This window comes from Telmatherina bonti (genome assembly GCF_933228915.1).
Source record: "Telmatherina bonti genome assembly, chromosome: 15".
Lineage (NCBI taxonomy): Eukaryota > Metazoa > Chordata > Actinopteri > Atheriniformes > Telmatherinidae > Telmatherina > Telmatherina bonti.
The window spans coordinates 7,610,872-7,624,776 of record NC_136613.1 but is presented as its reverse complement, the minus strand read 5'-3'; the positions used below and the strand labels follow the sequence as shown (position 1 = coordinate 7,624,776).

The window sequence follows — 13,905 nt, the reverse complement described above, 5'->3', positions numbered from 1 at the left end:
CTTCCTGTTAAAGCGGAGTTTTTTCCTTCCCACTGTCGCCACGTGCAGCTCAGGATGGGGGATTGCATCCAAGTCTTGACTCGATGCAATCAGTATGTTTCTATTATAGGATATGTATGAATTGGCTTGAAATGATGTGTATGTTGATTCATGTATGTAAAGTGCCCTGTGACAACATTGTTGTGAAGTGGCGCTATACAAATAAAGTTGAATTGAATTGTATATCTGGACTTCAGCCTTCTATACACGGTATTTCTAGATGGAGGGTCAAGATCCTGAAATGCTTAACTTCCACAGCCTGAAAAGGTGGAACTCCTTCACATTAAGTTCAACTAGAGCAGAGGTGTCCAGCTCCGGTCCTCGAGGGCCAGAATCCTGCAGGTTTTCTATGTATCCCTGCTCAGACACACCTGATTCAAATTAATTAGTAGTAGAGCTTAATCAGTTGTGCACGTCATTGGCTGTTTGATCCATTTAGTGGAAGCTAGATGTGTTGGAACAGGAATACATGGGAAACCTGCAGGACAGCGGCCCTCGAGGACTGACTTTGGACACCCCTGAACTAGAGCCTCATCTAAATCTGTTTTGCTGTCCTGTCAGGGAAAAATAAGAGGGTTGTGTATTATTTAGCTGTATTGTTTGTATAACAATATTTTGGGTCCTCCTCTGGATCAGTGTTCCATGCTTGTCTAAAATTTGCAATAGGAGTCTTTTATTTGTTTTCCATTATTGGTGGGACCATCTCGTTGGTAAATGGTCTGTTATTCTCAGCTTTATCATTTGATAACTTATTTTCTTTCAAATATAAATGTTAAGTTTTCAAACGATTAAAATTTAAACTCATTGCTTTTGACTTTATAGCTGCATTAAAACATTTTTGTTTTGTTGTTTCTTTGTTTTATTGGTCAAAGCAGCAATTACAGATTTTTTTTTCTGTCATTTATAGTATTTTATGTTAATAAATAGTGAGTTTATGGCTGCATTCGTATTATGCAATCATATTACAGAAAAGAAAAACTCAAACAGAATAAGAGATGTCTTTTGTAGCACACACAGGGGAAGAATTTATGCCATTTTCTCACCAAACATGTAAAAACTATTACCGCCAGGTAAATGCCAGAAAATGTGCTGGATGAAAATTTTCTTTACAGATAACCTTTAAATTTGTTCATCACTTGTTCTGTTTGCTGTTAATTATAATTCAGATTTTGGAATGACGTTAAAATTCTTTCATTACAATCAAACACGCGTATTAAACTGCTTTACCACCCTAAACATTTTCTCTTGCTCCTTCAGTGACTGGAACCGTTCAGCATCAGGGATTTGTAGCTCCTCAGCTGTTCCTGGAAGCCGGGGTTGGGAGAAGAGGCGGGCCGAGCTTTTTTGACCAATGAGAGGGCCTCGTCAAAGGACTGGCCATCACATGACATCAGGTAGCCAATGACGACGGCTGGTGCACGGGACACTCCAGCGTTGCAGTGGACCAACACAACACCTTTCTGAAATACAAACACATTTAAATATTAAAGAGAATTGACCGAGTTTGACCACATGGACACAGAAAATCACCATTATAAAGATTAAAAACAAAGTTTTAATGTGCGCTAGCTAGCGGTAGCTGCTAATTACCACGGATGTTTCCAGCAAAAACAATGCGTTACTTTTCACCCACTGTGTTAACATCTACTTTTATTTTGTCAATATTGAACTGAAAAGAACGTATCTGCTAATAAAGAACTCATTTTGGATAATTTGAGGTCCTGTAACAGCGCTACATCTACCCATGATGCCACTAAAGCAAAACAAACCAGGAATTCTCCATGGCAACGCAGTCCTGAACAGAAAGTTCAGAAGGAAAGAGTTGTTATAGATGCAGCATTCACATCGGACGCCTCTTCTGCTTGTGATTATTTGTGGAATGTTACGCTCTGAAAATGAAACAGAACATTTATGTCGACAAAGTAAAACCTTATTAACTTCATCAACTTCTGTTCTGAAAGGTGGAGTTGAAGCATTTGTCCACATATTTCATATTTCTACATTTACTGCACTTTTTTCATGCTTTAAATTTAAAGAAAAGGTAAGCTGAATATCTGGTTCCAAAAAAATAACTTTCAGAAATCTTGGTCTTCAGAAATCTGAGACCATGGTCCTCAACTGGAATAGGGTAGATTGTCCTCTCCAGGTCGGGAGTCAGGTCCTGCCTCAACTGGTGGAGTTTAAATATATCGGGGTCTTGTTAACGAGTGAGGGAAGGAGGGAGCACGAGATCGACAGACGGCTCGGTGCGGCGTCTGCAGTAATGCGGACTCTGCACCGGTCTGTCGTGGTGAAGAAGAATCTAAATCAGAAGGCGAAGCTCTGGATTTACCAGTCGATCTACGTTCCTACCCTTACCTATGGTCATGAGCTGTGGGTCGTGACTGAAAGGAGATCTCGTATACAGGCGGCTGAAATGAGTTTCCTCTGCAGGGTGGCCGGGCTCTCCCTTAGAGATAGGGTGAGGTGCTCGGTCATCCGGGAGGAGATCAGAGTAGAGCCGCTGCTCCTCCGCATTGAGAGGAACCATTTGAGGTGGGTAGGGCATCTGGTCAGGATGCCTCCTGGACCTCCTTGGTGAGGTGTTCCATTGCAAGACACAACACTTTATTTTATTCTTTCTTAAGCAGTCTTTTGCTCTAACCAAAAAAATAAACTAAACTTTTAACTGTAGTTCACAACTCAAATGATAAACTATGAACATGAATTATTCATTTTAATTTGTAAAAATTCAACTGAACTAGTAATGAGAAAAAATGGACTTGCACAACACTGATGTTGCTCTTTGTTATTCTAAGTAAAGTTTAGTTTATGTCTGTTGGGACTAGTTTCTGCCATCGGGAACAAGTGGTAGCTAGAGACCAGCTGATTAGTGGATAGACAGCTTATTTGTTAATGTCTCTGGAAACTCATTAGCTTCTCCATTACAGCCTGTATTTTCCTTCCTGTGAGAGCTGTACACCACAAGCCGTGTCCCAATTAAGCAGAGCTGACGTCACTACAAACACTCCCAACCTGCAAAATTCCTGCAGTTTGTTTCCTAATCATTTTCCCAAGAGGAAAAAAGTGAGCCCGAGGGTTTCTCATTTTTAAAAATATGCATGTCTATTTAATGACTTTATCAGAGGGTTTGGTTGCACCAAAACTATTAAAACTTCAAAAAGATTTTTAACTACAAAACAAAAGCATAACCTACTGTTGTCCACTTAAAGAAATGCATTTTTTCATATATTCTTTTCATATATAAAAAAATATATATTATTTAAAGTTAAAATAAATCAAAGTATTTAAAAGAAATGAAGCAAAGCCTTTTTCAAGTATTTATTTTGTTTGTTTTTTATTAAAAGAAATAAAATGAATGATGAATAATCTGAATATTGAAGGGCCAGTTTATTTATCTGTGCTGTTGTCATGACAACCTCAATATCTCACAGTCATCATCAGCCAGATGGCCTGCTGGGTAATTTGAGCCTGCATTTCAAACCGAAAGCAGCAGTTTGATTATCAGGGCTGGAATTACCAAATACACACGTGCTCACACACAAAGAGTAGCCGGACATAATAATGATCACACACACACACACACACTTCCTGTAATCATACCCCTCTAATGACTGCCTAATCACTGTGTGTGTGTGGTGTCACGTTAAGGTGAGCCCCAGGCTGCGCTGCTAAAAGCTTGTATGACACTGAGATCTGATCTGAGTGCATTTTAATAAAACATGAACAAAACTAAGCATCAGTTATTCAGGACAGAGGAAGAGGAGAGGAGACGAGGGGAGGAAGCAAGGACCGATGATGTCTGGACGTGTTCTGCATCAGAGTGACCTTCCAGCTGCCTCGTGGCGTGCTTCTAGAGACTTGACTTGCTCAACTCATTTGGTTTAACCCGAACTTATCAACTGTTAGTTTCTTTTTTTTCCAGTTTAATCATGTCACATTGTGCAACACACACTGAGTTTTTACTGCTGTGTGAAACGTAAACAAAAGCAGAAACAACAACCAAATACTAATTTAAACTTATTGGGATTGACGGGATGTGAAAGCAACATCTAAGGCTACGTTCACACTACAGGCTGAAGTGACTTAAAGGGGTGTTATTCTGGTATCTGGAGTTTTCTGAGCTTTCTACAGTGTTACAGTGTTGAATCGTCATCAGGCATGTGAACGACACTGTTTTTTATCACCTAAACGCATGTTTGAGTTCGAGTTCGAGTTCCAGCACTCTCTCCGTTTGGTTTCCATGGCGACAAAAAACGTGTCGTTTTAGAGAGTTTTTTCTACTTGGAAATCCTTGTGACGTCCCGGGGGATAAGGTTCGGTGATTGGTTACCTTCTACTGGTTAACAAGGGCATGTACAAATACATCAGGCGGGTGGAAAACGTGGGATAAAGTTATTTCCAACGATGGCGGTGAGTTTACCAAAGAGAGACATCCTGCTGCATTCGTTGCTGTGGGTTGCTGTTTTCCACTTCATTTTCAGGGTCTGATTCAGGTTCCAACATGTAGGGCTGGATGCTATGTGTTGACATTGTATTTTGTTTTCTTATTGAGTTCATATTAGCCTAATCCTTCTGTTTATGAGATGTTACAATGACGGCGAAAGCAGGGGCGGTGCGCGCTCCCGATGTAGTGCAGTGGCGGGAGGCGGGGCTTAATGCGGAAGAGTCTCAATCCACTCGTTTTGCCCGCAGGCTGATCTGACAGCCTACGGAGAGGGTCGGTCTGAAGTAAATAAAGCCGTTTGTGACAATAACTCGATCAATCCCAGCCCTTCTGGGCTCAGAAATAAAAATAAATTAGCCTGAAATGCACATAATAGTTCCACTTTAAATCCGGTGTTTTTGCCCCTATGCGACCTGTAACCGATCTTTTCTTAACAGTCTGAATGACACACATCTGATATTTTTGAATGCGACCCAGGCCACCTGGATATGTGGTCCTAAATCCGATATGTATCTGGTCTTTTGCCACGCGACTTCAGTCTGAACGGTCAGGTTGCATTAAACCAACATGCGACAAACGTCGTTATTCTGCGTTTGTTGTTCATGAACTCTTTATCGGTAAATGCGCTCACTTCACTCTCCCACCAATCCAGACTGCGACTCCGTACCCAAACGTTTCTCTCTACAGTTGTTGCTGCCACAGCTCCACTAAAGTCCTCGACCAAAACTTTTCCTTTCCTCTTCCGTCAACGTCTCCTTAAAACGAACCCATTCACAACGTTGTGGCTACGGTTGGACTAAACGTCTAAAATAGCAAATGCTCTGCTGTCGTCCATATTTACTTCTGCAAACACAAAGACGTCACACGCACGCTCACTGCACGTCGCTGTGTCTTCTACGCATGCGGGACGCTTCTGGTGCGCATGAGGTTCATACAGGAGATCACATACAAGTCATATTTGATCGAAAATTTCAACAGACTTTTAAAAAAATTCGGATTTCACAAAAACATCCGATGTGAGCAGCAAGCCCTGCAGTCTGAACGTAGCCTTAGCGCCGTTTTGTTGATTTTTGGTTTCTCTGTTGTGATTGGATGGCAGGTTTGGACCGCTGGCAGCTCGGTTCAGCTACAGAACCATGCCGTAATAAAACACAACATGTAGTTTATCATCAAGTTTCTAAAATATATAAGCTCTGTTTCATCCAGACCTGATCACATGGTGACGTAGGCCGTCACGCAGGGTGCGTTTAGGTGATTCTGCTACCGCTGCTAATGGTTTGGACGTTTCGTACACACAACTGGCATAACTATCCTCCAAACGCCACCCTGTCCATCTAAACATTTACAAGCCAGAGCCCTCTCACAACACTTAGCTGTCAATGTTCACACTGTCATCATTCCACCGTTGTTTAGGTAGAAAATGAAGGGAGGGAAAGATGGGAAATCTGATTTAATAAAAGCTTTTCATGTAAATATTTACAGTGTAGATTAGTTTAGGTTTACGTGAAGTCCTATAAATAAAACTGGCCTATTATTTAATATTCTCTCTCTTTGGCTGAGCAGCTAATTAAAATCTAACCAACAAACTGATGTCAGAAGTTCACTTTTCCCCTGTGAGTCTTTGTCTAGCGGCTTGTTAATGTGAGGCTCGTGTTTCTGAGTTAACGGAGACGACGAGCAGTAAAGATTGTGAGGGATCTTTGTGTGGTGCTGCAGCTGCTGTTGTGTCACCGTCTGGCCACTTGATAGGACGACGATGTTATCACTTTTGCAAACGTGGGATGAAATAAAGCCTGTTAATTGGCTGTATGACAGCCGGATCACTCTCAACAGACAGCGAAACAATGTTCTGTCGAAGTGAAAGAAGGATATATATATATATATATATATATATATATGACTGAAAAAGGAAAGAGTCAAGGTGATGATGTGATCCAGTCAAAGTCCAGACTTTTCTATAGTCATTTTACTTGCATCTAACCCAGTGTTTTTCCATCCCACTCCTCAGGAACGCCTACCCTGCATGTTTTTGACGTGTTCCTCCTCCAAAGTACCAGTCAGATCATTAAACTCTCTCATTAAGTTCTTTGCAGCCTGTTAACGAACCCTTTATTTCATTTAGGTGTGCTGCCTATAAAACATGCAGGGCAGGGGGTCCTGAGGACCGGAGCTGAGAAACACTGATCCAGCCCAACACACACACGTCTTTACAGCGATGGGAGGAAGTCAGACTACCCGGACAGAACACATACATACAACACGTACATATGCAAACTCCACACTGAAGGTCCTTTGTTCAAACCTCCCTCCAGCCAGGACTTGAACCAACAACCTTCTTGCTGTACGCTGCCATGCAGCCCAACCCTTTATCCCTGTATTGTCGTGCTGTGTAACACTTCATTCCTGCAGCATTTTACAGATAGATTTACGCTGATGCAGGGTGACGTTACCTCACTGTGAGCCTGCTGGATGAAGTCGCAGCATTCCTGGATGTGAGGCAGCAGATCGGTGTCGGGGAGATCCAGAATGCTGACGGTCTTGTAGATGAACAGGTCCGGGAAAACGTTCTCCACTCCAAAGGCCACATTCAGGATATGAGACACCTGAGGAAGAGGAGGAACATTTTCTTTATGGAGAAGTTTAGCATTTATTTAGTTTTCAGTATCAGTAATCCTTCAACATGTCTGAAGTCCCATTTCCAGGTATTGGAAGGGTTGGCCTGTAATGAAACTCTTGGCAATCCCAAGTTTTCTGAGACGGGTGATGGAGTATTAAGTGCAACACAGGTAGTAGAGCAAATTCAAACACAATAGTCTCATCCTCTAAGACTTTTCCCTTATAAACACTGCAGGAGAACAGCTGCAAATGTGTGTTTTTTTGCTTTTGTTTGTTTGTTTGCTATTTTTGTCATGATGCAGGTTTTTGTGTGTAGTCTTAAGATCTTATTTCCTGTTTTATTTTGTAGTTTTTCCTGTTTTTTTGTGTCTAACCTTGTTTCCTGTTCATTAGTTCACCTGGTTTCACTTAGTTTATCCATTCCACCTGTCTTGTTGTGTTTTCTGTGTATTTATACCACTTGGTTTCAGTATTTAATTGCCAGTTTGTTGTCTGAGTTTCATCCCTGTTGTTGCTCGGACTATTAAAATACAACTATCAACTTTTTGTTGTGCCTTTCACATCCTGCGTTTGAGTCCACATATCCACCACTGCTTCACGACAATTTTCTGCTTTCTCCAGGTTCATCTAGATGAAAGTATCCAGAATGTTGTTCCTGTTCTGGATGGTAGCATCTATAATGTTGCGAGGATCCACATCTATCTTTGATATCTTGGAAAACCTGTTGGGAACTCCTCCTGGATTTTTTCACCATTTTATGTGGAGTTATATGCAGATATACTGAAAGTGGTTCAATCTCACAATGAGGAAGAATCTTTCCAAACATTCCTCAATCCAGATTGTAGTCTGGATCACATTAGAAAGGGACTCTTCCTCAGAAAAAGAAAAGAATCATGAAAATCCGACCAGTTGTTTTTGCTTAATGTTGTAAACAAACAGACATGACAGAAAACCACCAGAAAAACTTTGTCATTTTCTTGGCGAAGGTAATAAAAGCAAGACGTTCCACTATTGATCATTCAGCAGGATAACATGTCAGGTCACAGCTTGACGAAAAATAAATCTGTCAGTTCATGTAACTCTGATGTTCCATTTTCCATAACCGCTTCTTGTGTCATGTTTAGTTCTGAGTCCTGGAATAAGCGAGAAACCCCAGATGGTGGTGGAAGAGTGTTTTTATTGCGTCGTTGGACAATTCAAATTTCCCTTTTAGAGATGGATAAAGTCCTATCCATCTATCTGTCCATCTGTCCATCTATCCATCTATCTGTCCATCTGTCCATCTATCCATCTATCCATCCATCCATCCATCTATCATCCATCTATCCATCCATCTATCCATCTATCCATCCATCTATCATCCATCTATCCATCTATCCATCTATCCATCTATCATCCATCTATCATCCATCTGTCATCTATCCATCTATCCATCTATCTGTCCATCTATCCATCTATCCACCCATCCATCATCCATCTATCTATCCATCTGTCATCTATCCATCTATCCATCTATCTGTCCATCTATCCATCTATCCATCTATCCACCCATCCATCATCCATCTATCTATCCATCTGTCATCTATCCATCTATCCATCTATCCATCTATCTATCCATCCATCCATCTATCATCCATCTATCATCTATCCACCCATCCATCTATCCATCTATCTATCCATCTATCCATCTATCTATCCATCCATCCATCTATCATCCATCTATCATCTATCCACCCATCCATCATCCATCTATCTATCCATCTGTCATCTATCCATCTGTCCATCTATCCATTTATCCATCCATCTATCCATTTATCCATCCATCTATCCATCTATCCATCTATCCATCCATCTATCCATCTATCCACCCATCCATCATCCATCCATCTATCCACCCATCCATCATCCATCTATCCATCCATCTATCCATCTACCTATCCATCTGTCCATCCATCTATCCATCCATCCATCCATCCATCATCCATCCATTCATCTATCCATCTACCTATCCATCTGTCATCTATCCATCTATCCATCCATCCATCCATCCATCCATCTATCCATCCTTCATCCATCCATCCCTCCATCTATTCATCCATCCATCCATCTATTCATCCATCCCTCCATCTATCTATCCATCCATCCATCTATTCATCCATCCATCCATCTATTCATCCATCCATCCATCCATCTATCCATCCATCCATCCGCAGGTGCCAGGTGCATCTGACCAATTACAAAACAAGAAGAAACCCAGCAGCTCCTTCACCATGGAGGACATCCAGAAATATGAAGAAATGTGGCTTTTAACACAACTTGAGTTGTTGACTTCTTTTTTTAAAATGTTTTTTTGATCCTGTTGTGTTGTTCTGGTGTGTTACTGTCACTAGTAATGTTATTGCTTGTTGAGCCTGGGATTATGTACAGCGCATCGGTCAACTGTGTTGTTCTAAAAGCGCTCCATAAATAAAGTTGGATTGAATACATGACGAACTTAAACACATCATTCAGACCAAAAGCAACAGCCAGGAAGGAATGCTGGCAGAACATAGTCAACTCTGTTATGTCAATTCTGCAGCTTATATAATATTAATTTATCGGACAATATGAGTGGACAGTACTCTGATTACTTTGTTACAGCCCAGACATTTAAGGCAAAGCTTCTTCAGTTTCTTCCTTAGATTTCCTTTCAGGTATTTCCCCCTGCCTCCCGTCTGCCTCCTGCTTGGTTAGCCTGCACCCGGGTCCCGCACCACGCACCCTGACATATTCCCCCGCCAGATACCCCCACAGCCACAAGGCAAGAAGCAGGGAGCACCCTGGACAGGCTGCTGGCCCATGGCAGTGTTTCCAGACATCAGGAAATGGCAAAAGTATTCATGCTGGAAACAGAAATGCCTTCTTGACCTTGTGAAGAAATGAGAGATAAGAACATGAAGTTTCTGTAAATTTAAATAAACAACCTAGATGACAAAAACACTAAATGTTGTTCCATTTTTACATCTAAACCTCCAACCTGAAGGAAGTAGTCCGAAGATTTCATAACATACTTAAAATCCCACCTACATGTTTTTATTAACAACTTGTTATTTACAATCCGTCTGCAGAAAATGGAGCGATGACCGGATGAGGAAAAGATGCTCACCTTGTGTTTTCTCAGCGTGCTGAAGTCATGCGCAGCATCCTGAGAACCTGTGCAAACACACACACACACACATTATGAGTTAATCCGACATGTGAAGCAGGACTTGTCTTTGAGCTGGTTTGACCGCGTCCGGGGTCAAACCAGGATCAGTCCAGACCGAGCTCAGTGCAGGAGCCGTATGTCCTGCAGGTCACAAGGTCATTCAGGTTCTCCCTGATGGGTCATGTCTCCCCGAGTGCCTCCCCTCACGTCTGGGCTCGAGTTACAAGCTGGGAGGCCGTGGTGGTGGACTGAAGGTGACATCCAGGACAGGACCGGGAGGAGGTGGACCCGGATACACACACTGTGCAGATTTATCAGGACCATGCTTCAGTCTTGATGTCAGAAAAAGCAGAAAGTGTCAGAAAAAGGTAGTTCTCCGTCACTCTGCTTGACATGTTGATGGAGAATAAATGAAACAGCTAGAAAAACCTGTTTATTACTCTGTAATAAACAGAGTTTAAGTTGTTCTTCATTTTCTATCCAGAACTTTAAATGAACAGCAAAGGTTTTACAGATAAGAGACAAAAGCTTTTCTGTCCCCATCATCCGTCCAGAAAGATTTAAAAAGTCTCCACTTGGAGCTTCTTCATAGTTTCACAGTGCTGAATGGACATGAGTGATTTTTTTTTTATTTTTACGTCAATATGAACTTAAACACCAATCCTCAGCAGATAAAAAATATACATATACATACAAAAATATAAATATACTTTTTTTTTTAATTAGAAAATAAAAAATAAAAAAAAATTTAAAAAAACAAATTAAAAAATAAATAAATAAATAATTTTAATGAAATTTTTTTTTTTTAAAAATCAAATAAAATAAATAAATAAAATAATCCTCAGCAGAACAACTGAATAACATCCACAGCTGGGCTGCAGAGAGCGAGCTGCTGTTCAAAGTGATCCAGCAGATTTGGCACGATGTTGTTAAAATATGAATTTTCCCGACATGTAGCACTAACATAGAACTTTATGGTTATAATAAAAAAATAAACCATTGGACCCAACAATAAAATCCATTGTAGTCCTTGGTAGTATCATGGTTTGGGTCTGTTTTGATTGTCAAACACTGATTTTTTGTGGTTTTTATCGGAACAGAGCATGAATTTTAACTTGTTTGTTTACTGTCTGAGCTAAAAAAAAGACAAATTTCTGATCAGATTTTAATATCAAAACAGATCTTTAACATAAATTATAATGACTAATAATGCTCACTGCATATTATTGTGAAATAAATGGACTGTTGAATGTGGTAGAGACATTAGAATTAATTTGTTTTCTAAAAATAACCTACAAAAGACGACATATTGTTTAAAAAAAAAAGTGAACAAATTTTCCAGTAACTTTTACTGCAAAAATAATAAAATATTAAAAGCTATTATAGGTAAATATAAAGCAATTAAAGCGCAATAGGAAACTAATTGTTTTAAGGTTGCAGAACATGAGTCTAAATCCAAGAAGAGGCTGAAATGTTTCAACTCTTTATGAGAAAATGGCAGGAAAAGTCTCATTTTTTTATATAACGTATTTATTCTGCACTTTAACAAAATGTGATTAAAAGGAAACAACACATTTTTTATGGATTTATTACTACTTGAAATGTGGAAACTACAACAGTGTGTTCTGCTTTCTGGTGTCTGTTAGGTGGCAGAAGACAATCATCACGTGTTCCTCGGGATTTTTAGCAGTTTTTACATAAAATATCGGATCTTCTCAGTCTGTAGATCAGTTTAAGTCCAGACTGAAAACTCATCTTTCTTCTTTTTTCATTTAAAGTAACTTTCTGGGGTACGCCTTGGCTGTTTATACTGTTTTATACTGTTTCATACGTTGTATTGTTTTATTATTTTTACTTGCATTTTATTTTACTGCTATTTTATTAGTAGGTTTTGTTGTTTTAAGATCTTAAGTTTTATTTTTATCATATTTGGGATCATTTTGTGTTTTCTGCTTTTGTGAAGCATCTGTTTTTAAATGTGCCACATAAATAAATCTGAATCTGAACTGAACTGAAAAAGATGTTAAATGTCTCAGAAAGTCTCCGCATCAAATGTCACACTGAAATCTGTTGTGTTGAAGCTGATCATACACAGATACTGGGAGGAAGTGGTGAGATTTACTGGTGCAGAAGGCTTCTGTCTTTGTTTTAGGTCTTCTTATTGATTTGTGGACTTTTATCCGATTGCACCTTCCCCAGTTTGACCTCATGCTGGGAGCTCCTGGAACCAGCCACAGTTCAGTGTTCTCTGTTCTGCAAGCAGACACATCCAGAGCAGAGAAGACCTGAAGGATTGGCTCTGACACGTCTAGGTGTTGGTGGGACTCACCCAGCAGCAGGAATGGTCTGACGACGCCGACCTGCAGGTCCCAGGACGTGTCAGGAATGTATCCCACCATCTTCTCTGGGGGGACCGGCTCTTCCACCACGGTGATCGTTGAGCCCTTCCACGTCTCGATGATGCGGCGGCCGCTCAGGGACGTCACACGGGTGCACTGCTTCCTCAGCCGTGTCCGAGAAAAACTCTGGATCTCTTCAGTCAAAGACTGCATGATTAAACTGGACTCAACCTGGGAGTTAAACGAGAAGCAGGTTTCACCTCATACACTGCAAAAACTCCGCCTTAAAAAACAAGAAGAAAATATACAAAAATGAGGTAAATGTTGCTTCAAATAAGATAAATTATCTGCCAACAGAACAAGAAAACGTGGCTTGTCAAGACTTCCCAAAACAAGTAAAAATACTCTTAAAACAAGAGGAATTCTCTGGCATAAAAACTAAGAATTATCTTTCCTTTAAAAAAAAGAAGCATATGTGTGCTCAGTTTAAAATTTTTAATCTGACATAGATTTCAGTTTTTGCAGTGTACTGGAATTATACTGGAAAGAAACCAGTCTGCAAACTGCTTCCTGTTCAGTTTATTGCTGACAAATCACATTTATTAAAGTCTAATAATCTCAAGCCACACTTTTAACTTTCAATCAAAACTTTATTTATAGAGCACTTTCACATACCTCAAAGTAACCAAAGTGCTGTACAGGTAAAATAAAATAAATCAACATTAAAAGCACTAAAATAAAGACAGAAAAGACCTGGTGGTCCTGCTCTCCGGAGTTAAAAGCCAACAGAAAAAGATGAGTTTTCAAAAGAGATTTAAAACCACTTAAAGTCCCCGCAGACCTCACAGAAAGACGGAGACGGAGACTACTAGTGGTCCCGAGTTGAGTCCTCGGGATCACTAGAAGCATCTGGTCTTCTGATCTAAGAGCTCTAATGATGCTGCAGGAGCTCAGAAAGGTCCAGAGATGCCAGACCACTTTGCAAAAACTGAAATCTAAGTAAGATTAAAAATCTTAAACTGAGCACACATATGCTTCTGTTTTTAAAGGAAAGATAATTCTTAGTTTTTATGCCAGAGAATTCCTCTTGTTTTAAGAGTATTTTTACTTGATTTGGGAAGTCTTGACAAGCCACATTTTCTTGTTCTGTTGGCAGATAATTTATCTTATTTGAAGCAACATTTACCTCATTTTTGTATATTTTCTTCTTGTTTTTTTAAGGCGGAGTTTTTGCAGTGTGTTTTCTCATCTGGTCTTTTACAACTTGTGAAGTCCTG

The 13,905-nt window shown here is 40.1% G+C and overlaps 1 protein-coding gene across 1 annotated transcript; it reads right to left on the bottom strand.

Moving 5' to 3' along the window:
• Nucleotides 1-1,292: 1,292 nt before the first annotated feature.
• dusp19a (dual specificity phosphatase 19a) lies at nucleotides 1,293-12,844 on the bottom strand (the record flags this gene model as incomplete). The annotated part of the gene is made up of 4 exons (XM_079254391.1): nucleotides 12,619-12,844; nucleotides 10,248-10,294; nucleotides 6,937-7,089; nucleotides 1,293-1,499 (listed from the first exon to the last, which is right to left on the bottom strand). The coding sequence occupies exons 1-4, from the start codon at nucleotides 12,839-12,841 to the stop codon at nucleotides 1,293-1,295; spliced, it is 630 nt and encodes a 209-aa protein (XP_079110517.1). The 5' UTR covers nucleotides 12,842-12,844.
• Between the last annotated feature and the right edge of the window lie 1,061 nt (nucleotides 12,845-13,905).